Below are 27,998 nucleotides of genomic sequence, written 5' to 3' on the forward strand. Positions count from 1 at the left end.
TTACAAAAATTATCATCGGTATAACATACAAAATTTAGATGCTTATTATTTATATATTACATTCTGTCTGTGATTATAATAGAAAGAAAAAGTGAAATAATTCGGATGCATATTTCGTGATATTATTTCGACGTTCATTAGAATTTGTTCGTTAGTTGTTAAAAATCACTTAAGGAATTGTCCACAATATTCCTCGAACGACACCTGTTTCGCTTTCATTTTTATCTAGCCCACATAGATAAACTCACAAAACTGATATGCGGCAATGCTATGCCAGAGAGAAGTTTTACAATGATGGAATTCGAATTGTAAGATTGTAAATATAGAAATTTTCTTGTTTTTTCTTTTTTTTTTTTTTGTTCTCGAGATTAATATCAAATGTATTAATATTTAATTGTTACTCTAATATGATAATTATATTACTAAATTTATATTTTATTAATGTTATTCAGGCATTATTATTTTTTATATGATATATTTGTATAACTAAAAGTATAACATAATACATTTTAATAAGAGTAAAATGTAATATAAAAAAAGAAATATATGCCGATAAATTTTCCTATATTCTTTTATCTAGAGAAAAATTATGATAGATATTAGATGAATATATTCGGTTTATACAAAAAAAATTTCTTCGACAGTCAATGTATTAAAATATCTCTATATATACTTGCGTACATATATATTCATACATTTTCACACTCGATGAAAAACAAGGGATGATGCATCAAGAGGAAGAAGAAGAGGAAGAAGAAGAAGATGAAAAAGAAGAAGAAGAAAACGAAAACGAAAAATAAAATGGAGGAAGAAGAGGAGGAGAATTCTGGCACGTTACGTATTCGTTTCACAGAGTAGTGGTGCATCTACCGAAGAGGAGAGGGCTCGTCTATACTTGGCTTCTTGGCTATGTCGAAACGAACAGTTTCTTAAATGTCCTAGAGTGCATCGTATCTCGCGTTCTTCTTTTCTTCCTCCCTCTCCCTTCCTATCCTTTTCTTTTTCTTCATTTTTTCCTCTTTCTCTTTATCTCTTTCTTTCTTTCTTTCTTTCTTACAACGCGTATGGATTCACGCGTGCATACACATAAACAGTGAAAGAGGGATAGAGACTCATACACGAGAAGCGATATCAAATAAGAACGAAGCAGAACGGAGCGGAATAGAACGGAGAACAGAGAAGTCTTTGATTCTCTTGAACGGAGCGATGCAAAAGGACGGAAAAGTTGCATTCCGCGCGAAGAAGAAGACGTCGGAAGTAGTTTGGTTCGATCGAAGTGACAAAGAAGACCACCAAGATCGGTAGGATTCGCTTGAAACGTGACACGCTGAATTCGAGCCCTCTATACGTTTCAGCTTTTCTCCTATTTAAAATTTTTCTTTTTTTTTTTTTTTTGCTTTTTTAACCATTACCATTTTTCTTTACCTTTTTTTTTTCTTTTTTTTTCCTCTTTTTTCTTTTCTCTTTTTTTTTTTTTCGTCGAATTACATAACGGTTCACGAAAGAAACGATGTGGTTCAAATACTACAAGGGTTACTACGATCTACGTAAAACGCAGCTGCAGTTGGAACTTGAATTGGTGAGCGTATTTCTCATCTTCTATTTTACAAATTTTCCTAACTTTTTCTTATTGATCGTTAATCGTATTGAACGTTAATCGTATTGAACGTTAATCGTATTGAACGTTAATTAGATGACACGTAAATCGATTTATTTAACGAAAATAAAATGTATTTCAATAATCGAGTCATATCGTATACAAATTGTCAATCGTCAAATTTATCGAATATACTTCATATAAAGAATCGTAAGTAAATTTGTTAGACTTTTAGGGTAATAAAAATGTTATTGCTATTCTCTATTTTTAGTACAGGCAAAAGGAATTCAAAAAAATAATTCTTCAATACCCTCCGCCCGGTTCGCGCATTTTCTGTATAACCGGGTATACCGTTACAACCATAAACGTTTTACGATACGAGTATTTCTGCTTCCTTTGCTCGAGAAAGCTGTATTTTCCGGTTCAATTTAATGAAATTCGAAATTGGTTATCTTTTGATATGTATTTAAAAAAAAAAAAAAAAAAAAAAAAAATTGTATAAGGGAGGAAGAAATATAATATCGTTTTCAAGGCTAATTTTAATGTCTAGATAAATAAAACAAAGGAAAAGTACGGAAGACAAATGCATTCGAAACTGATATTCAGAATGGGAAATAGCTTTTCTATTTGTCCACCAGGGTGACACCACCTAAAAAGTCAGCTCTACTTTTTAGAAACTTTTAGTCTTTACTGAATACACCGTTTGTACGTATGAGCTTCGATCCCTTATTACGCGTTGATATATATATACTATTAGATTGTTGCTATTACGTAATAGCAACCAATTTTGTCAATTAAAAATTGTGCAATTATTTATTTTATTAAATTATCAATTAAATTTTCCTTTTATTCACGTATCAATTCTTATCACGTAGATAAGAATTCTTTGATTTTCGTGTTTCGACGTTTCTTCATAATTTAAAAAATTAGTGAATATCCTGGATATATTTGGTTATTTTTTGAACAATATCTTTATTTTTTTGTTTTTTGTTTTTGTTCTTTTTCCGATTTTTGTGACAAGTAAAACAGAGAATGAATTTTGGTAAGTCTCCTTTATATATATGTATATATATATATATATATATATGTAAGTAAATATTAAATACTCTCAGTCTCTTTTTCACGATGGATACGTATTTTGCAGAAAAAAAAATCGTGTAAAAGAATTCGTTTAAAATATAGATATGTATTCAATAAAAATATTTTATTTAATAAACACATAAAAGAGAAATTAATGTATTGAGAAAAATGAATAAAATAAATATATATATTTTTTTATACATACGATTTTCGTAATATTTTTTACAAATTAATTAATAATCTTAATGTCGTATAAAAGTAAACGTGTTAAAAAAAACCGTGTAAATGTATATCGTGTAAATAATATCGTGTAAAAAGAAACTCAGATGTATTAAATTGCATTATAATAATGTCGAAGGAGAGATTTAAAAAGTGGGACAAATTTGCAAAGAAATTTCGAATTAAATTCATTCTTTCAGCCTTTTCAATTAAGATTATAATCATTTTATAACCTTCAATTTGAAAATATTAATTTAACGAGGCCTACCTTCATTCTGTACGCGACATATTAATGTAAACATATATCGAGGAGATTTTGTTTCATCTCGAAAAAAAAAAGAGAAAGAAAATAAAAAATATAATATGAACGATTTGGAACTCGGTCAAGAGATAGTCTGTAATGTCCCTAAGATATTGTGAATTCTGCGAATGCAGCCGAGTTGGAATGAGTGAGAGAAAGAGAGAAACAGAGGAAACAAGATACATTGAGAATCTGAGTAACATTTGAAGTTATTTTGGACTTCGGTCTGGTGCATCGACCGAATACTTATTACAATTTTTATATTTGGTCTGGGTCGCGTCTGATGGTTCATAATTTGTATATTATATTCTATCATTCATTCATATAATTTATTATATTTGAAAATATGTCAACGATGGCGTATAGATATTAATGTGAAAAATACGAATTTTGTATTCTCATATTGAAATAATCGTTGATATATTCAAACAAACGATATTATGATTTTTAAAAATCAAAAAAATACAATTGAAAATTGTCTATTGGAGAATTGATCTAGATTAAAATAACGTCATCGTTTCTAATATAAATAAAATGTTCTTTATGAACTATTTCTTTAACGTATCACTTTTGTGATTGATTAAGAATATTGCATTAAAACTTTTATGTTAAAAAAAAAAATAAAAACACTCTATTTCTGATGCATTAACGTTAATTATCATCCGGTTTATCCGAATTTTTTTTGAGATTCATGAAAAATGTAATAATTATAATTTCAAAACGATTCGAATGATGAAACCTGTGGTGGTATTTTTAGTTCTCACTGATACAGGAAGTGGATCGAGAATATGTCCGTCAGCATTCCTACGATGACTAAGGGCCATTTCTCGTGGGCAGATGTCCGCAAGGTCGTTGTCACGACACTGTGCGCCGTCAGGATGACTGGAGTACAATAGTCTATATATGTATCATGTTTTTAAGTAAATTGATATAATATTAACTTTTCTGATTGAAAAGGAGATGTGGAAAAAGAGGGAAAAGAAAAAAAACAAAGAAAATAAGGAACTTTGTTGACTTTCAATTTCACGCAATTTCATCTTTTGAAATGAATTTTTTAAGTTCATAGAAAATAAAAATGTCGGTTTAGTTTGCGAGTATATATCTCGCTATTACATTTGCATGTCTTTCCTTGTTAACTTCTTTCAACGGAAGCAATAAAAATGAGTCAAGAGTTTCTCTTCCCACACCCACACCCACCCCTTTTTTCTTTCTTTTTTCTTATTTCTCCATTTCATCAGTCACATGGGGCAAAACGATTATATCCAAAGACGATAAATATAGAAACGAAGGTACACGACGGGTGATATTTTCGGCAGGGTACGCGTCCCTGCACGCGAAACATAGCGGCGAACCTAAATCCATTTACATAAAATGTTAGTGTCTCCGTATAAGATTCGCGAAGAGAGTGGAAAAGAGTGTGTGTACGTGCGCGCACGCGCGCGCGCGCATGTGTGTGTATATATATGTGTGAAAGAGAAAGAGAAGAGAGAGAGAGAGAGGGAAGAGAAAGAGGAGTGTCTCGAGGAAGAATGCGGCCCTTTAAATTTCGCTTTACCTTCGACGAAGGAAGGGCCTTTCGTACTAAGACCAGTTTTCGAGGCACGTCGGCTGTAGGCGCGGACAAGCCATTTCCATTCGGTTAAGGATTAAATCGTACGTTAAATCGCAATTCGACTTTGCAATACGAGAGGCGATCAATTCTGTTGGCAAAATCAAAATAAAAACGAAAAAAAAAAAACAAAAAAAAAAATAAAAAGAAGAAGGTGTCTAAAGTAAATTTTCTATTTTTTTATAACATTACGAAAATCATATACAACATATGTGGAATTATAATGTTTCACGTAAAACTTCTTTTCCAGTATTTCATTCTTTGAATACATTAATGATGTGAAATATTAAATACGATATTACAGAAATATGGAAATCAATTTTATTATCATTAATAATCATTTGTACGTAAATAACTTTGGCTAGCCTATTAAAAGCTCATTAATACTTAAAAAGAGAGGTTGGTAACATTATCAATATTGGAACAATAGAAATCCATTATGACTTGGTCACGATCGATTTCTACAAAATCTACGTCAACGAGAAGAATATGCATTCATGTATCTATACACCTGGTGCATCCTCACTCCTCAGACTCGTTAGTAATGGTTCCTCGTGGAGTAGACGCTTGCAGTTAACTACCGTGCTCCAAGGACATCCACTCCCTCCTCCTCATCTTCGTCATCGTCCCTTCCCTATCGCGAATCTGCGTCGAGATACTTTTGACTTCTCTCTTCGATCGAGTCCCTACTTTTGTGTGCTTTGTTTTATATTTAACTTCAGTATTACATTTTCTTAACACGTACTTTTCTTTTTTTAGCGTAGTAAACGTCACTTTGAAAACTATGTTATATTTACAAAATATGACAATAATTTTATATGTATGTGTGTGTGCGCACGCATGTGAGAGAGAGAGAAAGAGAAAGAGAGAGCTATCCGTGAAAATAATACTCACCTATCGAAAAGGATTACATGCTATCGATTTTGCGAGAGATCGAACTCATCGACCGATGAAACTCGTAGATTGAAGAAGAGAGATACTCGGAGGTCGAAAGAAACAAGATACAGGTACTCTCTCTTTCTCTCTTTTTTTTTGCAGTGGCATTACACGGAGGTAGAAGGACCTACGAGTGAGTGTTCATCGCGGAGAATGTTCTCGCGTGTAATGCCGTATAAGAGAGAGAGAGAGAAAGAGTGAGAGAGAGAGAGAGAGAAAGAGAGAGAGAGACTTCCATCGCTTTTCTAACCAGTACTTAACGGTAAAAGTTGTGCCTAATACGAATCCTCCTCTTCATTACACACAACGTAGATCAACGTCTTCGAGTCTTGTAATCACCCTTACCCTCGATGTTTCGCTATTAATGGGAAGAAAAAAATATATATATTGGGTTGGCAACTAAGTGATTGCCGGATTTTAAATAAGAAGGAAACGACAAAATCCGAAATCACTTAGTTGCCAACCCAATATTAGGGAAAGTAACTATTTCTAATGAATTTTATATATTACAAATCTGAATAAGAAAAAGAGAGATAAAGATATATATATATATATATATATATATATATATATATATATATATATATAGAGAGAGAGAGAGAAAGAGAGAGAGGGGGGGAGAAGAATTTTTCTTTCTGTTTAATCTGTTAAAAAGTAATTTGGATGTATGTAGATCATGACAGAAGATGATTCCTCGTTATATCCGAATAGTGTAACTATTCGGCTCAATTCGAAACATATGAACTCTTATTCCGAGCGTTCATTAAATCTGCCATTGGAATTCCATCATCGAAGTAAACGGAATGGGATTCCTTGCTCCTGGCTCGAATACCTTTGCCTGTCACGTTATTACCAAGCGCCGCTAAATAACAAACGTGTGTAAGTAAATACATAAGTACGTGTGCACACATGCAAGCGCAAGTATGCACACTGGCATAGTCGTAGACTTTCTAAGAATTTTTGACTTAAGAGATTATCTGACAATCAAGTTTTTTAATTAAGAAAGCATTTTAATTAATTATACATTGATGAATGATAAATTTTATATCTATATATAAAAGGTCAACAGTGAAAATATATATATATATATATATATATATATATATATATATATCTTTTAATAATTATACAATTTCTCTTAGTGTTCCCTAGCTCTCACTTTCTCTCTCCCTCTCTCCCTCTCTCGCTCTCTCTCTCTTTCGCTCTCTCTCTCTCTCGAAACGACAGCTCTTTACCATTGACTATCGAATATTTTTAAATGACTTACGAAATCCCGAAAACATCAAGACACCATTACATATTCGAATTAAATGGGTTTTTTTTCTTTTCCTTTTTTTTCCTTTTTTTTCTTTTTTCTTTTTTTCTTTTTTTTTCTTTTTTTTTTTTTTTTTTTTTTTTTTACAAATATTGAATTTTACGACATTTCATTGTTACTCATGAATTATAATGAAAGACGCGACGCCATTGGTCACGAGGTAGCACACGCGACAGAGCTTGGAATCTAAGCCAAGGCTTAGCTATACTACTACCGTTGCCACTTCGACTATCGGCATTATATCACAACGAGAAGTAGTATATACCATGCTCCTAAACTCTTTACAACGCACCGCTCCTGCACGTGTTCGATCAACGAGAAATTCCTTTTGCGTTTTTCCACTCTTACTATTACTACTACTTACAATTAGTTACCACGTCGCAACGTACTTGTATGCATGCAAGTAGTCTCTCATATACGTGGATAGTGTTAATTATCAAACTGAGCTTTGGCATGCGAATAGCATTGAACGTCATCGAAGCATCAAAGAAGGAAAATAGAGAAAAAAAATACGCCAGGATTGTAACGAACGGATTAATCACTCATCATTTTTTTTCTTTTTCTTTTTCTTTTCCTTTTTATTTATTTATTTACTTTATTTAGTATTGTTATTATTTCTTTTTTATTTTGTTTTTATTGTTTCTTTTACTTCTTCCGTTAATACAATGAAAAGTGCAAGGAATTATTTATCATTTCGATTTGACGAAAAGTTTAACGGAACTGTTGAAAAGATATATCGTTATAACAAGAGAGTATACAGGAAGATCCAAATAAAAAGAGAGAAGAAACGAGACAGAGAGAGAGAGAGAGAGAGAGAGAAAGAAAGAGAGAGAGAGAGGAGAAAGAGAGAGAGAGAGAGAGAGATTGCTCGGCACGAAATGTACAATCATAGTAAATTGTCGCAATTTACGAGATAATTCGAGGTAACGAGTAGCTAGATGAAATGATCGTCGATGGCATTCACGTTTTCTTAGAGCGTTTTCTCTCCCTCTCTCTCTCTCTCTCTCTCTCTCACTCTATTTCTCTATCTATCTATCTTTCTTTCTCGTCTCGTCTTGTCTTGTCTCGTATCCATCCCGTCTCGTCTCGTATCGTATCGTATCGTATCGTATCGTCGTTGAACCTTAGCTCGGGGCGGAGGATTCCGCCGCACCGGTTGAGAAGGAAGGTGCGCGAACGAACGAGCAGCGAAAGGCGACGTGGGCAGGGAAGACAAGCAAGGCGTGCGCGCACACGCGCACTGGAATTATCCTCGTCAACGAATACTGCCGTTTCGTAATCCGCATCGGTAGTCAACACGTATATCGCCATCTTAGCTCGCAGCGCCTATCGTAATTCATTCGCACATTCCCACCTCTTTCTATTCACTCATAATGACTCCCTCACGGTTCCTCCTAACATCCTGACAATGAGGGAGATTCGTTTCACTCGTCACAACCTGTTTCTAAGAATCCTCCCGCTAAACTTTATTGCTATCCATACCACTTGAAAAATCATCATTCGTAACGTCCTTTATTTGAAATAAGATTAATTTTGTTGGTTGCATGCTCGAAAGTATATAGTAGATCGATCACTATAAGAATTAGTGATAATTTATTCGTCCTTCCTGGCAGTAAGATAGCATAGAATTACAAGGGAGAAGAGAGAGAAAGAGAGGGAAATATTTTATTCTCAATCCTTACATGGGACAAGTAACACGTTAAAGTCAAAAGTCGATCTAATTTAAAAATAGATGTACAAAGAAAGAAAATAGAAAGTAATGGTCTTAATGAAAGAAAATAATGAGAAAAATAGCGAAACACTTCACGTTAAACCTGTAGTACCAGTATATAATAAAATAGAATGATGTTACCAATTATGAGGAGATATATTCTACTTTCAAAGCATACATATTTACATATAAAAAAAATTCATTGACGGCAACCCATAGACAACCTACAAAAAAACCTCTTGTAAATCACTGTGTGAAATACTGTGTCAGTATTTGCCTGTCACGTCGCAATCATAACTGTATTTCTACATATTAAAAGTTTCATCAATGTTTTTACAAAGTACAATACGCAAATGTTGTTTTTAATTATATTTGCGTATAGTGCATACCATTTCGATTTACTTACTTCGCATGTGAAATAATGAAGAGTATGTTAAATTTGTAAATTTTTAAACTTATTTCTATGGATCATTTTTTCTAATTGAATTATTAGATAAAAATGTTTTAATTAAAAATATTGGAATAATATAAGGGGGAGGGAGGGAGAGAAGGAATAATAGATGCTATCGAAATCAATCGATAACTTTTTAAGTAAACGTAGAACAATTTTTCATTTTTTCTTTTTTTGCTTTTTTCTCTTTTTTTATTTTATCCTTTGATCTCGCACCATCCTCTCAATAGTAATACTTTGTTTTCTTGGTATCTGTGCATGTATAAATATTCTTACTATGCAAGAAAGACTCTTCGCTTGTTGTACAGCATTAATAACGACGCATTGACTTCGCGAAGAGGCAAGATTCGCCCTTCCGAAAGAGAAATGCAGGCCCTTTTAAAAATTCTTCGTCCTTCACCTTTCGATTAAAGAAAAATATATGACCTCGTTGATTTCATTGAATCGAATTCATTTAAAAAAGATCATGCGATTAACAATGGAAATGATGTTATAGTATCATTGTTTTTGATCATGATCAATTCTTATTGATACTTGAAAAATATTTCTCCGAAACATCTTCTAGCATTATACATATTGCGGTTATTCTTGATTCGTGAAGCGGAGAAAGTGTGCGAAAAGGGGAGTCAAGAATGGTGCCGGTTAGTAAGAATAGGACAAAAAAGTATTGTGTGTACGTGTATATGTACGGGTCGCGCGATGTTGGAATTACAATGACGATGGGAAAGGAAAACGAGACAAGAAAAAGATCGCTGACTCGTGAGAGAAAAGAAAAAGAAGGAAAGAGAATAGACGCAAGAGAAAAGGCATATTCGCGAGCATTGATGTATAAAAGCAAACGATAATATCGTACGTTGGAAATTTTTCTTTTATATATCTGCCAGTTATATCACCTTGATTTGTTAATAAATTATAAAATAATTGATGAAAGAGAACAAAAAAATCGTTATTATATACACCCTAAAAAGAGTGATCGTGTGATATAACGATTCAATATTTCTGTATTCTCTTTCACGATCCTTCCTTTCGATAAGTTTAATTCTTCCTTTCGCCAAATCATTCGCACATGACTTATCATCATTGCTAGGCGATGTTACATTTTTACTATTTCACTATTTGTATCATTTGATAACTTGCATCAATTTCGTTATAAATTCTAACATTTCGTATTTTTATATTAAAATATATACTATACAAATGAGAAATTTTATAAGATTATTCAACAATAATAAATACGTGTATACTGAAAAATGAAATAATAATAATAATAATAATAATAATAATAATAATAATAATATAATAACGTTGAAAAACGTATGGAATTTATTATATTATCCTTACCTAATAATTGTGTCTTTACATTTATGAGATCCTTGTAAAAATCTTTCGAGAAACTCTGAAAATCATTTAACAGAATTTATTTTCGAATATTTTAATCCTTACTACGAAATTTGAATGAAATAATTAGTTTATCCTTTTCAAAAGGTTTTTTTTATATGAACAATTGAATGTCTTTGTGCACGTTCATATGAAAGAGAAATAAATGAGATAGAGAATGATACATGCGTGATGACGTTTAATGATTGTTCGAGTTAATAGTCATAAAACGTGATTCATATTTTCGTAGAAAATAACAGGCCACTGGTTTACCTATTTAGTCGATGAGAAGCCGGTCTCGCGGTCGCATCTAGACATTTAAATAAATAATAATAAACGAGATAAAACTTGATCGAGAATTCGTAAAAGAAAGAAAAAATTATCTCGTAAATAATGTAGAATCGCACGACGTTTTTATTCGATTCATTTAAATAAGTTCCAGATTACTAAGAACTAAGGACACATATCCGATTTTATCAAAAATCATAGGTATTCGAATTAATCAAGTTTAAATCGAATAAAAAGATCTGAATAGAATTTATAAAATAAATAAGATTTTTTTTATAATCTGTCATTGTCTTATTTAATTTTGAGATCGAGTTAGAAGTTTGAATTCGATCGATTTTATCATTAGATTGGCGATTAATTATTTATTTTTTCTAAAGATTTATTGGCTTCTTCGAATATCTTAATCTCGTTTAATAGTCTAAGCTTATACGTAATTGACTTACCGGAAATGTCTTGTTAATGGAACTCTAAATTAATTCAAAACACGTTCAGTAATAACAAGAATACTCTATGTGCGCTTGTAATTGTAAACTTATACACTTTATATCAATCGCTTTATGATAATTTCGATAAGTAAAACAACTACTCGAGTCAAACGAATAAATATTGTTCGTTGAAGATAAAAAGAAATATACGGAGAGAGAGAAAAAAGGGGGAACACCGATATTTTTATTAATTTATTATTATTATATTAAATGTAATATAATTACAAAATATAAGTACAAAATAATTAATACTTCACTCGTAAATCAATAGTATTAAAATGGATTTAAAAATTAACAAGAATAAAATATATATTAACTATGCAAAAAAAGTTCTCTACGACATTATTGAGAAAATAATAATTAAGTAAAACATTTTATATTGTGTACGTACGTAAATGGCTCCATTTAATATCATCAATTATTTCATAATGCTTTATAAAACGACGATGAAATGTACTCTCATAGCAATTTTTATATGAACGAAAGAATGCTTAATCGATAATAAGTAATAGTATCTAGTTCAACATGAAGCCGATGTGCACATAATATAAAATGACATCGAATCAAGATTACGTCGAAATATGATTTATTAGTAAAGTAAATGCCATACAACGATTTTATGATTACTTAGAACGTTATCGATTTGAACTTATATAAAAATTCTTATTTTAACAAAACGTATATATATATATATATATATATATATATATATATATATTACACAAATTATTATATTATATATACACAAATTTTTTATTGAGTTTCTATGACATTCTTGTAGATGTTAGTAAATAATTTATTTTCTACAATAATTTTCTGTAATTTCTACTATAAAATAAAATAAAAAGATGAATATGCGACGTAACTACAGTAAAAGAAAAAAAATTTATATATATTATATATGAAAAGCATGAAAAAAAAGACGAGAGTAAAAGACGAAAACTCATGAAGAATACACTTTTTTATAATAACTTTGTCGTTTTTTTAACGAACTATTACGTCAATTAATGGTTTAAATGAACTTCGATACAACTATGAGTAATAGCCTAATCGCAACTGAGAATTAAAACGGTGATTCGACATAAATTTACATATCTCGTACGTCTCAAGGAAGATAATTATTCCAGTTAGCGTGGCGAGGCGAGGCAGAGCACGGCGGGGCAAGGTGAAGCACTAAACATGGCCAGTGCAACGAGAGAAAGAGAGAGAGAGAGAGACGCGCTTTCTGTGAGATTTCAAAGCAGCGCGTAATCCGGTATAAGATGATTCTCTTTCCCTCTAATCCTAACCAGTTCCGTAGTCGATAGTATGCGACAACGCATCCAATCGCATTGCGTTTCAAATGATCATTGATTCGCAGAAACAATGTGTGGCTTTTAACAGATCTTTCTACTATTTTCTCTCTCGTTCTTCAAATTCTTGCTATATTTCCTTGATTATATTGATAAACAATAAATGGCCAATAATCTTGTACCATTATTCTTAGTATTAAATAATAAAACTTAAATCCCCCCTCTTTTCCCATTATTCCAGATCACCACTAATTTCTTTCTTCTTTGAAGATTTTAGGGAGAGAAAGATTATTTTCTTTTTCCCTTCTTTTTTCTTTTTCTTTTTTTTTTTTATTTTTAAATATATAATTTTGATTTATGCTCGCAGGTCCAGAGGTTAGCCGAATATGAAAGGTATCTCGGGCAAGAAGCGAGAAATTTGTCAGAGAACGGAAACGGAACCGTCGGAAGTGGTTCAGTCTTACAACGTGGCCAGCTCGAGGGTGACCTTCATCGTATCCAAGAGCTCTTTCCTGGCGATAATTTACGACTGCATGAACGAGATGTCCTCACCACGGTACTATATAAATTTCGTATCTTAAAAACAAAGAAAAGAACGATATATTCATAAGACACTTTTCAACGCCCGCTTTCAAGTCCATATTCTTTCTTCTTTGCTATTACATTTGTTTTCAAAAAAAAAAAAAAGAAAAAAAAAAGTAAAGAAAGAATAAAATTAATATGTCGTAGATAAATTCTTCCTAATGTTTTAAGAAATTTAAGGCAATTAACCGTACAAAGATATTTCAGATATTTTGTATTCAAAGTGTTCGAAGAACTTTAACAAAAAATGTAGATAATGATTGGTATCGCTCTTAAAAAAATTAAGTAAGTCCATATAAGCGCGTTTCAAAAGAGTCCCTTTTACAAATGAATTCGGTGCGCTTGATAGCTTACCAATGAGTAAAGAAAAGTTTGTACGATGATGGACTCCGTGAAAGATCGTTAAATGTATGCATATACGTGACAGGGAGATCGATGCACAACAGGACGATGTCGGAAGGAGGAAAAAAATTGGAAACGTGCGACTCGAACAACGAATCAAAGTCTCTTTGTTTACTTTACAGAAAATGAAGAGTCTGATTCGTAAGAGGAACGGCACAAATCCAGGCAGATTGACTAGAGTGTTGTCACAAAAATCTCTAAATGTTTCAAATAATTCGCCACCGTCAAAGTCACCACCGAGAACCTTTCTATTGGAAACACCGGTACAATTTACAACGGTAAATATTTTATTATGATATTAATATTCAATTGAGAAATTTTTTAATGGCTATATTGTAATAAAAATATTTTGTTCTCCTTTCTCTTCCTTTCTTTCTACAGGGTATGCAGTCGCAAGAAAGACATCTTTTCCTGTTCTCCGACCTCCTGCTGATCGCGAAAGCACGAAGCGGAGGAAACTTCAAGTTGAAACAATCCGTGAGGATGAGCGAACTCTGGCTCACCGCCGGTCATATAGATGACGTAGCGGAAACGAGCAAATCTCAGGAAACCAGCTTCGTACTTGGCTGGCCAACGACGAACGTCGTAGCTACTTTCATGTAAGTTCAATTTTTGACGTTTCCAAATTGTAAAAAACTATTCCCGATTGTTCTGGTATTTCTCTTGATCAGTAACCTTAGCTTTTGTATTTCCTGTAATATTTAATGTTAATAACATTAAAATAATATTTTAATGTTCAAATTTTCGATCAAACGATTAAATAATAGATCAAATAAGAATGAAATAAAGATTATACTTGAGGCAAATGAAAAGAAAATAATAAAAGTAATTAAATTAACGTGGAAGAATCATCAAAAGAAAAAGGAAAAATATCTTTTGCTTTTCCAGGACCGCAGCGGCAAGAGATCTTTGGTGGGGCCGTCTTACCGAGCTTGTACGAGAGGAAAGCATGAAGGAACCACCGGATACGAACATTCAAGTCGTGTATCACGACAGCGACACGAACACGGAATACGTAAGTGCTTCATACCGAGATACATGCTCGTGCCTTCATGGTCCATTCTTCGCACATATTCTCGTCGATCTCGTATACATGGGGGGACGTACAAATATGATTGTATGCTTTTTAAGGATGAATAAACTTTCTTCGGAATGAATAGAATATGAGATATAAAACTGAACGTATGATTTGTAAACTTGCCGTATAGTTCTTTTTTTTCTTTTCCTTTTATTTTAGTGTAAAACGATAATGGTTGGATCCGAAATGACGGCGGCAGCTTGTGTGAACTTGGCGACTAGATTGTTGGATCTTCAAGGACCATTTCAACTTTGGGCTAGAACGTCGTCAGATGAGGCGCCATATCCTTTAATCGGTCATGAAAGACCATTCGCCGTAAAAATGTCGAATCTACGGCATACCTTATCGGCCGAGGAAGGTTTTGATTTGGAACATTGTAATAAATCTGGCCATGACACTTGTCATTTCATTCTCCGACCTGTATCGAAGTCACCGATAAAGAAGAACAAGTCGAAAATCACGGGTCTGTTGAGAAGATCGCTTTCCTTAAATCCCAGCATTTTTGGTGTCAATTTATCGAGGTTGGACGAAAACGGATTACCAAAGCCCGTGTTGGTCATGCTTCAGCAACTCTTCGCGAAGGGACCATTCACGCAAGGTATCTTCCGAAAATCGGCGAATGTACGAATCGTGCGAGAGTTGCGTGACCAAATCGAGTCTACCGGTGATCCGAGTTGTTTGGAAGCCGCACCGATCATAGCTGTGGCAGCATTATTAAAGGATTTTCTTCGATCTTTACCCGATCCACTTCTAACTTCTCATTTATTTCCTCTTTGGATGGATAGTCTGGAAACACCAAATCCTGTTCACACTATTAAAAAGTAAGTATTGGTAAAGTTTAAAAAAATTTAGTAGTAAAATTGTGGAAGAAATGATATCATTCTATAGAAAAATTTTATAAAAGCAAATTTTATGAACAATATATATTTTATTTTATATATCAAAAGTAAACGATAAATGAAAAAAAAAATAACATCAAACTTATCTAATATCTGGTTTCGAATAAAAATTGATGAAATAGTCTTCCGCAGTTTTACCAATTTAAGGAAGAAGAGCGTGATTTCATGTATATATATGTGTGTGTGTATGTGTATGATAAAATATATATATTTTTTTTTCTTTTAGTACTCTTGATAGGTTGCCTAAAGCAAATTATACGTTGCTCTCGCATTTAATATGCGTGTTGCATCACATAGCTAGGAGGTCGAAACACAATTTAATGTGCGCCAGTAATCTCGGTGTTTGCTGTGGTCCGAGTCTTCTCTGGTCGCCAAATCCCTCGGTAAATCAAGGCAGGGCGATTCCTACGCTGACGGAGATGCTGATTCGGCATTGTGAAGTTTTGTTTGGTGAAGGTGTCACACAACTTCTTGGTGAGGAACGTAGCGACAGTGGAGCCGAAGAAAGCACGGACAGCCTTCACTGTGAGTTCGCTCACTTTATTCCTTTAGACGTTAAAAAGAAGAGTCGTTACCTATCGCATGTTCTTATTTAAAAGTTTAATTCTACCGGAAAACGTTGACTGTCTTTGCCGATTTTTCTCTTAACATGTACGTAACACCGTCATTCCTCATACAATTAAAAATATTTATTAATTTTACTACTTCGCATTTGTAATCACAATTCAATTTGCATGTTTAATATGTCCCATTGATTAAAAAATATGTTTCGTTGTAGCAGGTGGGCTTTCCTTGGACAGTCTGGATTTAACAGAACCTCCACGCAAGGATCACATGTCACTTTCTCGTGATTCGGGCTTGACATTATCGGATTGTCAGCTCTTCATCCCAGAGTCACCAGTCGGTTCGGAAGATTCCGCTGTAAACGCAACATCATCGAGCTATGATAAGCCTTTGTTGAAAGAAGATAACAAATCTTATGGAAAAACTTATATCCGTGTTTATAGCGGCTGGGAAGAAAGGATGAATTATGCAGGAAATGGCGGTCACCATCATTCGAATAACGTGGAACACATTTTTAGAGAAGAAAGGAACAACGTGGGTTATCCAAATCCAAACTTTCAACGGCAAGACTGGCTTAGAGCCCAGTTAAAGAGAACGCCGAGATCTAAATTGGATGAGCACGAACACCGCAAAGAGAGATACGATGAGAAAGACATATACGGTAGAGATTATCTCAGACAAGATTCCATGAAAGAGAATGTAGAAAATTGTAAGGATATTTATAGGACTTCTCAGTTGGACATATCTCGTGAACTTAGAACCGAATACGAAAGAACGTCGCAGCAGGAAATCTGTAAGGAGAGAGTTTCCGATCAGGATCTATCAAGTGACACATCCTTATCGAATGATCGGTATGAATTCAAGAAAGAGCATTTTGGTGAATTTAAAAAAGTCAACTCAGAAATCTATGTTAATCGTGATTCACCGGTGTCGCATAACGGCAGCTACCATTCCAACGGTGATCTCTATGAATTCAAGAAAGTCAAGAGCGAAATTTACGTGAATAAGGAGAGCACTCGTACCGAAAGATACGAGTCGGATAGCAGTATATATGGTAATAGGGAAAGAGTGAACGAACTTTACGGATCATCCCGAGAAAGAAACGATCTTTACTCGTTTAAACAGGCTGAGGCTATCGATTTGTATGGCGATGAAGACGAAGATGAAGAGAGAATTTGGCCAGATACCCCACCACCTTTGCCACCGAGACTCAGGCACTTGCCACCAGTTCATATGAATCTTGAGGATAGACATAAAGTTGCCGGTAGATCCAGATCACTACCACCACCCCCACCTTATCGACCACCACCTCAGCCACGTGCACCGATCACCACCAGGCATATGGGATATGGAAGATCCGTCGTCGATGATGAAAGTTACGTTTGAAAGGGAGAAACTCTTGATAAATAATAATAGAGTAAAATTACGTTTTTTCTTCTATTTTTTTTTTCTTTGTTACATCGATTAAAATTATAGATACAATCTTTACAGGCACATAAAATTTAATCTCTTAGAAGGGAAAAAATTAAATAATAAAACCGTATATCTCTTCGCCTATTTTTATTTTCAATTGTACGTTTATTACGTTCGTTTATTTTCCTCGATGAATTTTATTAGTCTGTAATATTTACATCTATAATTTTATATACATCCTATGTATCTTACTCTTCACCGTGACTGAAGCTAGTCCAAATCGGGAAACACACGGTAAAAGAGGATATGGTAGATGTAAATTATCCAGTTGCGTTATATTGGATAGATAGATTGCGCTCTCACTTTTTTTTTCACAAAAGGAATACGATTATATCAAAATTTCACATTTGTGATAAAGAAGTCGAAAACGTTAATATTCCTAGACGAATTTTGACTTTTTGCTTTTTACTATTATTATTATTATTATTATTATTATTATTATTATTATTATTATTATTATTTTTATTATTATTAATATTATTACTATTATTACCGATTCAGGGTGCTTCCACAACCGTAAAATTAAATAGACTAATTGGACATTTATAGGCGTGATTACAAATAGACACATTATTGGATAAATACAGATTATATTTAGACAAGACTCGCGTCGAAATAATGTTTGTAATATTTTCTTTATATATATATATATATATATATATATATATATATATATATATATATACACATATATATATTATGTAATAAAAGATATGTTCTGTAAGTATGTCATTGACAAGAATAAAGTGATGTCTTCCCATGTACAGATCGTCAATCTTTATAAGAAACTTTATGATACATCCGACAGATTGTAACTCTGTAATTATTATTTTATCACGTAATCGTATTGCGAAACTTCTAGTTTTCTTTCGTGATATACAATTCTTTTGTAATATTATCGTGACCAAACGCACAATTCTTATATATATATAATTCTATATATATATATATATATTTTATATTAAAAATGCAATATATCATTCGTACATCTATTGTTCCGACTCAGGTGTAACGGTTTCTCTCTCTCTCTCTCTCTATCTCTCTCTCTCTCTCTCTCTCTCTCTCTCTCTCTCTCTCTCTCTCTCTCTCTCTCTCTCTCTCTATCTCACTTACTCACTCACTCATTCACTGTTTCTTTCATGAATACTATCACAATTTAATTTTAATAATAAATGCGTTTCAAACGTATTATAACTCGTAAAAAAGGAAGACCGTGACCATACTTCTTGTATAATAGTCATAACATTGATAAGTTTCGTTAATTGTAATTATTTTATAAAGTGTAGATTATATAGATACGTAGAATGCTTTATTTTTGGATAATAGTGTGCGATAATCTTAGCTATATAAAATATTAAAATCTCGTCAGAATATTATGTTCAGCAATTCTTTACTCTTTTTGTATATATTCATGTAAACAATAGAACTCTTTTATAATTACTAAATTTTTAAATATGTTTGATATCCTCGTAACGATATGTATACTTATCTAAATTATATACATCAATTTATAAAAGTAAAAATATATTTCGTATTTTATAATATTAGCGTAAAAATTAATTATGTCCCGTTCAGATCAATTATTGATCTTTTATTATTGCAGATATATTTCATTGGTAAAGGAAAAAAAAAAACATGTAAAGAGTCAGATATATAAACATCATCGTACATATATATATATATAGACGTAAAATGTATAATTTTTTACTTTGAGTATCTCTGAATATAGCTTAAATTGACTTTGTTTTACTTATCACTTATCATTGCTTTCTATATGTACGTATGTATGTTAAAATGGTTGGTTATTTGAATGAGCAAATTAAATAAATGGGATTTTAATGTCTTTACGTAGTAATAAGTGAATATGGATCTAGAAGAATTCGCGAGCCTTCAACTGGATAAGCCCTTGCCTGACACACGGGTATGTTTAACTTTTTTCCAATATATGTATATTACTTTGTTGAAAATATTGGTTCCTTTTCAAAAATCCGTTCCTTTTTTTAATTAGGACGAAGAGCAATTGAAAAAACATTCTTTAGACATTAAATTAGAAGAGAAGCCTATAGAAAGGGCGCTTCATCTTCTTACGTAAGTACATTAGAATTTAACCTTAACGGTCGTAGGAATGAATATTAATTGATTTTCATTAAGTAAATTAAGATCGATACTACTTCTGTCAAAAGAAATTTAGCATTATAATGCAATTGTTAACGTAATATATAATTTGTTATTACGTCTTTCAAATTAATATTTTATAAAGCGTATTTAAAGAAAAAAAAAAAGAAAAAAGAAAAAAGAGAAAAAAAACAATAAGAAAAATTTAATTCGTAAAAGACAATAATTTATCTCGCATAGATAAATCGGATGCAACAAAGACAAAATCTTCGTCAAATCGCATAGATCGTATTTCCTCGAAGGATTGCAGAAGGATTAAATAATAATTCTGATATGCAAGCATTCGATTCTGCATATTAGAGAGATATAAAAAGAAATTCGAACGAATGATTCAATTTATTCGCGTATCGTAATCTTAATCTTGACTTAAATCGATTTAAGCATATAGAGCTTCGATCAAAATAATTATCAATGAAAAAGAATCAATAAAAATTAAATATGATGATTTGTTTAATCGTGGTAAAGAAAAGAAAAAAAAATCGATAGAATTATAAGAAATGATTTAATCGGTAGTATAGGTTGTTGTTATTTCTTATTACGTAAGTTCTTATCCCGCTTATTGTTAGAAAGAGGAATCTGTCACACCATTCACTACACATGATTATCTACGCAGTACAACTTCGATAACATTCGGTTACGTTCGACTTTTCTCGTCTATCGGCTCTACAGAAATGTCCGATGCGACGAAAGAGGAGACAGTGCGGCTCACGAGTCACGACGGCCGTATACTACGTAGTGCTGTTTATATTGTTCTGAGAGTGGGTGTTAGTTGTTTTTTCGTTAATTCATTCATTCGTTCGTTCGTTCGTACGTTCATTCGCTCGTTCGTTCATTTATTCGTTCGCTTGATTGTTCGCGATTCGTATCATTCTTTTTTTCTTTGATTTACGAAGAATACGTAACATCATGAGAAAGGAACATTGCATTTTAGTTTCTTACGGACTGGACGAAGACGATGATATTTTAAATGAGAGCACATCCGATCCGTAAGTACTTGTACGACATACTTTTCATTCTCAAAAGTTATGCCTTCCGTTGATCGATGGATGATAGCTGTCCATTTCCTCTTTCCTGTTTTTTCCCGCTATATGATTCTAAAAATATATACAGCATCGTTCAAGAAGCGCGCAGACCTGTCGTCTAAGCGTCTCTAATTATATTCCTTTAAAGAAATGTACTTTAAGGAAATAGTATCCTATGTACATAAATAGTACAAATATAATTGAAAAGTTCTCTTCCCTCTTCCCATTGGTCGGAGACATTGACAATAATGATACTGATGAATTATTCTCTTTTATTTCGACGTATTTTAAATATACAAATTCTAATTGTACTGTAAGATTTGTGTAATAATGAGAGAATATCTTTAAAATTTTGTTTTTTATTTGTGCATTCTATATAATTAAAAATAATATTTTTTGTACATACTTCCGTCGACATGATCAAAAAAAAAATTTACTTTGAAAAATTTACCTATTATTTTCTTTTTTTTTTTTTTTGCAGGAAAGGAGAAGAAATCCAAAAACTTAGCGTTATACAAAATTTACCAAATCTTTTAGCTACAGACGCGCAGTCATGTATGTCAAGGGTAGTTCCCAAAATGCAGCAAATTCTTCCTACTGCTTCTACAGAATGTCATATTGCTGCTTCATCAACATTCAAAACTATATTAGAACGAAAGCTTATCAGCCATAGTATCTTTAGTCAAACATTCCTACCAAGTATATTAAACTCACTTGAAAGTCATGATCCAGGTATAATAATTTCTTCTATCAAACAGAGATTTATATTAGATCCAATGTACCTTGATAAAAATTAATATAATGCTTCTATGTTTTTATTGAAAGTGATATGTCATGCATGGCTGGAGACCTTATTGGATGTGATAGATTTAATGCCAATAGAAGTCATAAAAACACAGGTTTATATATATCTTAACATGATTCATTCTTATATTATTATTTTTATCTATAAAATAACAATAATATTATGTACATATACAGATTCTTCCAATGGCCATAAGTAAAGGGCAACTGTCACAACCAGTTTACTCTAGGATGATGTGTAGCAGACTATTAGGAAAAATTTGTGCAAGATTTAATTCCGATATGTAAGTGTTTTTAATCAGTACTTTGTTTTATATAAATATTTATCTATACCGAAGCAATGTTACAATAAAAGTTGTATTTGCTATATAGAAAAGAAAAGAAAATTATTATTTAAATTTATTAATATGTTGCTTTACTCGTGCTAAAACATTGTTAGGATACATAAAGAAGTTCTACCAACAGTACAGTCCCTTTGTCAAGATGTGAATAGTGAAGTACGAGCTAGTATTTGTTTACAACTACGTTTTGTTGCTGAGGGCCTTGGTACTGAGTCTTTAAAACCTTTTTTGCTACCATCTCTTGTAGAATTAGCAAGGGATGAGGAAAGCAATGTACGGTACGCATCTGTACAGACAATAGTATACCTGCTACCTCATTTTCAAGATGGTAAGATATGTTATATTAAATAACATAACTAAATATTTTGATGATGTCTTATAAAATTTTTTTAAATTTGAATTATGATTATATAGAAATTCGTCATTTACAGATACAATAAAAACCATCATAGGTCCACTTATCAAAAAATTATGTGAAAGTGCTACTAAATTAGAAGATAACGTGATATGTATAATTGCTCAGGAATTTGGAAAGCTTGTTCTTGGTTTAGAAAGTAAGAAATTATTTTTTTTATATTCAATATTTCTATTGTCAGGTATAGAAAAAAAATATTACTCGCTAATATAATAATAAAATATATATAAAGGATGCTTTATATCTACTTAGAGATAAAAATTTTAATTGATATAATAATAATAAAAATTTTAATTGATAATAAAAATTAAATAAATATAAAAAGTTTAATTGATTTTTAAATTATTTTCAAAAAAATATTTAAAAATTTATCTTAATTTCTATTAGATTTTACATAAAAAATTATGAAGAAAAGTTCATATTTTTCCTCCTATTTATTATAATTTAGCCATTATTTTTCATAATACTTATCTCAAAACACTATACATATGTTCTATAAAATATTATAATTTTAGAATATCTATCACCTGCAGAAAAGTCATGGTTCTTGAAGTATTTTCAACAACTTGCACAAATGGGTATTCCATCTATGAGGAAACAAATTAAACCAGACCTTCCTCTAGTAAGCATTAGAATATTCAAATTTATCAATAATCAATATATCAAATTGAAATTTAAAATATAATTTTTAGCTTGATAGTAATTCTATTGATTATGAAAGATGCTTGGAATGTCGACGATGTTGCGCATTTAATCTACCTGCTATGTTCATCTTTACATCAGCTTCTTTAGAAGATGTAGATTCTTTACTTTCTACTTTTAGTGCTTTAACCAATGATTCTTATTATATAATTAGAAGAACAGTTGCAAGTGGAATCCACGAAGTAAGTAATACAACATAAATTTTCAAAATAATGATGGATAATATTATAATAGATATTTTTTTTAATTTGTTTAAATAATATAAAAATTAGGTTGCGAAAATATTAGGAATGAAAAGTGGCAGAATCAAAGCTGATTTCGTAAAATTGCTAAAGGATGATCCTGAGGAAGTATTACAAAAATTAGTTCCGAACATATCATCAACACTTGAATCTTTAGTTGAAAGTCAAATTATTGGAACAGATAAAATGGTAAAAATAATTTAATAATTACTGAAATTAAATATAATAAATCTTAAATATACTAATGTTCAATTAAATTCATAAATTACTACTTGATACAGGATTCTACTTTAATGGAAATAGGCAGAGCTTTGTTGAAATGTGAAGCAGAAATTGCATCCACAAATAACTGGAGACTGGCTTCTACTATGCATGCACAACTTGAAATATTGCCCAAATGTTTTCCCAGTGACTTTATATTTTCTTATTTTGTACCAGTGAGTTCATCTAGAATCTTACATGCAGTGAGTAGAAAATAATTATTGAACCTCTCTTCTATATCGTTATATGTTAAAATAATTTCCTAAAACATATTATTATTATATGAATATTCAAATATAAAAATATTTTACAATTTTCTTTAAATTTCAGAGGCCATTACCAGTGCGTCTTGCCGCCGGAAGATCGCTTCTTGTCTTTCTACGGTACAATACTAAGCTTATGCAAAGAGCAGAACTTAGAAACAGAATCAATGTTGAACTAGCTAATAATCCCGATTGTTATGTGAGAATGATGTTCGTCCGTATGATGGTAGAAGCATTGGCTATGTATTCTTCTACCTATTTTAAAGAGCACTTTTTTACTATATTATTAAATCTTACTGAGGATTCTGTAGCTAACATCAGATTAAAAGTAGTGTCTTTATTACCCATTTTAAAAAGTCAACTTTGGATACCTGCAGATAAAAAATTATTGACAGCATTGGAAGCAACAGTCAGACATTTACTGACCAATGAAAAGGATAAAGATGTAATAGCTACGTTAACGAGCGTCGTTCAGAAGTTAGAACAAACGGATGTCAGATATGAAAGGCAGAGTGTAAGTTATTTATGCAATTGAATTAGCGTTAAAATAGAAACTGATTTCTTAATAATAGATGTTTGATTATAGGTTGCAAATAAAATAACTAAGCAAGATTTAGAGGATGCTAAAAAATTAGATGAAGAAAAAAAACTATTGAGTTTAAGCACTGGAAAGTCTCCTACTTCTGCTGGAACAACTTCGAAAAAAACTATCAGTCCTCGTAAGTACATAATATTAAAATAAAACTTAAAATTAGTAGAAAAATCAAATTATTTTTTATGTATGTCAATTTATATATATATATATATGTATATATATGTATATATATTATTTTTTATGTATACTAAATAGCTGTACGAGGACGAGTAATAGAAGGAACAACAAAAACTCTGTAAGTTAAACTTTTTATAATGATTAAAATTTTACTTATTTTATTAAATATTATTTGTAATTATTTTATTATATTTTATCACATTCTATATTCTCATTGATATTATTTACATATGTTTCAGACCACACCCTCGAACGAAAGTAGAGCAGTCTCCGCAATCAGTTAAAGTACATAATGTAACTAAATCACCACCTGTGAAACGTAAGCTTAATTATTTTTTATTCTTATAATTACTTGAGTAAACTATGTATTTCTATAGATTACTTCGTTTTTTTTTTCCTTTTTATAGATATTACAACTCCTCGAACAGAAGCTTTAAAGAACAGGTAAATACGTTTTTATATTTACTCCTTTATTTTTTTTATATCTAGTGCTTTGTTTTTATAAGATTGATATATAAATTGCTGATATAACAGCTTTCTTGCTTCAAACAAATGTATAAAACTAATATATAGTGATATATTTTCGATTAGTAATCTTATAAAAATAATTAGGACAGATATTTTAAAAAAAGAATTGGAATATATACATACGTACTTAATATTAAATAACAGGCTTTTCGCATGCTAAACGGTTTTCTTTTGAATCTATTGTTTTTTTTTTCAAGCTACATTTTTTTTCATCTATCTGTCATTGATATATATGATATAACTAATATATCTTTTATATTAAGACATATACATCCAGAATTATTCAATTAAGTTAAAACAAGATCTATATGCTAGCATTCGTGTGCTTCTAGTATTTCTAGCAGCAACTTAACAAGAGATTGGTCTAACAAAATCCACCTGATACAGTATCTGGAAAGAATGGGTCAATCCTCTTCAACCATTAATGTATCCTCTTCATTTAGATGGCCATATATGTGTGATCTTGAACATAAGGGATTTACATCTCATTCTACATGTTATAATATAGATCCACAATACTTGTATCCTAGAAGTAAACTAAAACAAGATATTCTAAAAAGTATCCTACCAACAGATCCTTACTCGCAAAAAGCTTCTACTAACATTGTTGTCGGTGATAAAACACCAACCATTGCAAACTTTCCCATGAATTATAACAACTCTTGTTGGGCTTCTAGTTCTGTGCATGAGATACCTGTAACACTGTCAGACAACGAGTTCCTAGTGGATGCAGGTATTAGAATACCAAAACTTTCTTCACCCAAAAATACACCAAAGTGTCCAGTGGAAAACTTAAAAATAGCCATTACAAGAATGAAAAGAGAGACCGATGGGGAGCAATCTTGGAGAAGCAGTGCAAGTTATAAAGGAATAGAACCTAAAAGACATTCTTCCATTGAATATGAGGACCATACCAAAACAATTGCAAATATGACTGATCAATTGAAAACTATACGTTCTATGGATTATGTAGAAGGTTTAAGACATCGAAATATGTTAAAGGAAAATTCGAATGAGCAGTCGATAGTTAATTCAGAATCAAAAACTGAAAGATATTCAGTATTCCGTCGTAAATTAAAATTTGGATTTGATGCGAATCAAGGAAGATCTATAGACGACAAAGTTAAGAGAAATTCTTTAATATTAGATAAAGATAGAACAAAAATTACCCAACCAAAATGTACAATAGAAAGTCTTAAACGACATTCTATGAATTCTGGTTTGAAACACCCAGACTATTCTAAGGATTCTAAACAAAAGTTCAAACGACATAGTTTAGATATGACAGATTATTTTGGTCGAAACTTAAGACGATATTCAACTTTGGATGTAAATCATAATCAAGGAGTTAGTAAAATTCCCCTAAGAGGTGTTGTATCAGGTAGTAGAACAGCACCAACTACTAGAGCTTCCAGTCCTGTTTGTTTAGGATCTATAATCAGGTTTAATAGTGAAGAGATCGAAGATGTCCCAAGTTCTACTACCGAACGGCATTTAACAAGAAGTTTAAGTAATGAACAGCTCAATAAAATACGTCGTATACTTGTACTTTCACGTAATACACTAGTTAATACAGCTGGAACTCCAAGAAGTAGAGATAGTAAATTACCTGTACGTTTACTAAAGAAAAAAATTTGAAAAATATTACGTAATTGACGCCCTCAAATGCATTTGATATAATGCACAAAAATTTCTACATACTGATCCAATTTTCACAAAAATATTGAATCAAAATAACTATTTAAATAAGATATAATTCATACTAAATTTCATTTCAAGAAAAGATAGTTTTAATTATAATTTTATGCAAATTCCATAGGCATCAATATTTACTTTATAATGAATGCACACATCTCTCGCAGTACTAATTTTTATAAATCGTATAACGATTTATTTAAAAAACAACAAAAATCTACATATCCAATATGTATTATTTTTCATTATTTCTGATGATTATTGATGACAAGCATGCGTATTCGCATCTAGAAACATAAAATGAAAAGATTTTATTTCTGCAAATAATAGTATATTTCTAAAATTTAGCATAATGCTTTCATAAGCAGGAGAATCTTTTTAAGCATTTTATATTAGCATACATGTTACTTATCATTTTTCTAACATGTTTTCGATAATTGAACAAGATATATTTTTATGATATTTATCATTGAGTTTTATTATTGTTGTGTTTGTATCTTTTTGACAAAGCGACATAATTTATAAAATCATTATAATTTTTTAATTGAAAATGAATAGTTTAATACTAAATATATTTTTTTTTATAATGATGATGAAAAATATTTAATTGTTTCGATTTGATTTACAATAATGTTTTGCATTTTAACATATGAACATATTATTTATCTTTTATTCTTCAAAGTACTTACTTTTAATAATTACATTGCTTTCTAATTTTAACAAAACTAACATAAAATTATTCTTCATAAATAGTAGTTTTTATAATACTGTTAAAAATATGCTATCATTTAGCAAATAGAAATTGGGGTGCCTGCTTATATTGTAAGATTATATTAAATTTAATGATTGAAAAATTTGATGAAAGAAGGACAATTATCTCTAAGTGTATTAATAGCAGCATGATAAACTTATATTTCTTAGAAGTTATAAATCATATTTATTAATAAAAAGACCTTATATTAAGGAAACAAATAACTAAGAAGAATTAAATAATGGAAAATAGGATTACAGTATTGTAAATGCTAGTACTAATCTAGTCCATATAAATATAAAAAAGAAGAATATATAATTTTGATAATATTCTTCAATTAGGATTTTATTTGTTTACTTCTCATACTG

The 27,998-nt window shown here is 31.2% G+C and overlaps 2 protein-coding genes across 8 annotated transcripts in view; both read left to right on the forward strand.

The window, feature by feature from the left end:
• LOC124425241 (rho GTPase-activating protein 20-like) overlaps positions 1-19,201 on the forward strand; it is a 59,435-nt gene extending 40,234 nt beyond the window's left edge. For 2 of the 4 annotated variants that reach the window (XM_046965374.1, XM_046965376.1), the window contains 7 exons: positions 13,029-13,217; positions 13,768-13,923; positions 14,027-14,244; positions 14,534-14,660; positions 14,883-15,544; positions 15,849-16,147; positions 16,401-19,201. In XM_046965374.1, coding sequence (XP_046821330.1) covers positions 13,029-13,217; positions 13,768-13,923; positions 14,027-14,244; positions 14,534-14,660; positions 14,883-15,544; positions 15,849-16,147; positions 16,401-17,572 — 2,823 coding nt within the window. In that variant the 3' untranslated portion in view covers positions 17,573-19,201. Of the gene's footprint in view, positions 1-1,440; positions 1,580-13,028; positions 13,218-13,767; positions 13,924-14,026; positions 14,245-14,533; positions 14,661-14,882; positions 15,545-15,848; positions 16,148-16,400 lie in introns of those variants that run through there. The other 2 variants (XM_046965377.1, XM_046965375.1) reach the window with 2 other exon arrangements.
• Positions 19,202-19,383: 182 nt separating this feature from the next.
• On the forward strand, positions 19,384-27,995 carry LOC124425242 (serine/threonine-protein phosphatase 4 regulatory subunit 4-like). 4 transcript variants are annotated; one of them, XM_046965378.1, is made up of 17 exons: positions 19,384-19,580; positions 19,668-19,747; positions 21,338-21,588; positions 21,682-21,755; positions 21,838-21,944; positions 22,100-22,329; positions 22,433-22,555; positions 22,932-23,038; positions 23,109-23,300; positions 23,391-23,549; positions 23,642-23,824; positions 23,952-24,398; positions 24,471-24,603; positions 24,735-24,774; positions 24,896-24,975; positions 25,064-25,100; positions 25,517-27,995. In XM_046965378.1, the coding sequence occupies exons 1-17, from the start codon at positions 19,524-19,526 to the stop codon at positions 26,820-26,822; spliced, it is 3,606 nt and encodes a 1,201-aa protein (XP_046821334.1). In that variant the 5' UTR covers positions 19,384-19,523; the 3' UTR covers positions 26,823-27,995. The 4 variants fall into 4 exon arrangements, with proteins under 4 accessions (XP_046821334.1, XP_046821338.1, XP_046821336.1 ...); XM_046965382.1 differs by having other exon boundaries at positions 25,862-27,995; XM_046965380.1 differs by lacking the exons at positions 19,384-19,580; positions 19,668-19,747 and adding exons at positions 19,867-20,592; positions 20,766-20,820.
• The last annotated feature ends 3 nt before the right edge of the window (positions 27,996-27,998 follow it).

Source organism: Vespa crabro, chromosome 6, assembly GCF_910589235.1.
Source record: "Vespa crabro chromosome 6, iyVesCrab1.2, whole genome shotgun sequence".
In the NCBI taxonomy this organism is placed as follows: domain Eukaryota; kingdom Metazoa; phylum Arthropoda; class Insecta; order Hymenoptera; family Vespidae; genus Vespa; species Vespa crabro.

What these genes read in the sequence shown, in the direction of transcription:
- LOC124425242 (XM_046965378.1), top strand. Translation starts at nt 19,524, where the DNA reads ATGGATCTAGAAGAATTCGCGAGCCTTCAACTGGATAAGCCCTTGCCT. An exon ending in ACTTGAAAGTCATGATCCAG is followed by an intron (nt 21,589 to 21,681) that starts GTATAATAATTT and finishes TTTTATTGAAAG; the next exon opens with TGATATGTCATGCATGGCTG. An exon ending in TCAGATATGAAAGGCAGAGT is followed by an intron (nt 24,399 to 24,470) that starts GTAAGTTATTTA and finishes GTTTGATTATAG; the next exon opens with GTTGCAAATAAAATAACTAA.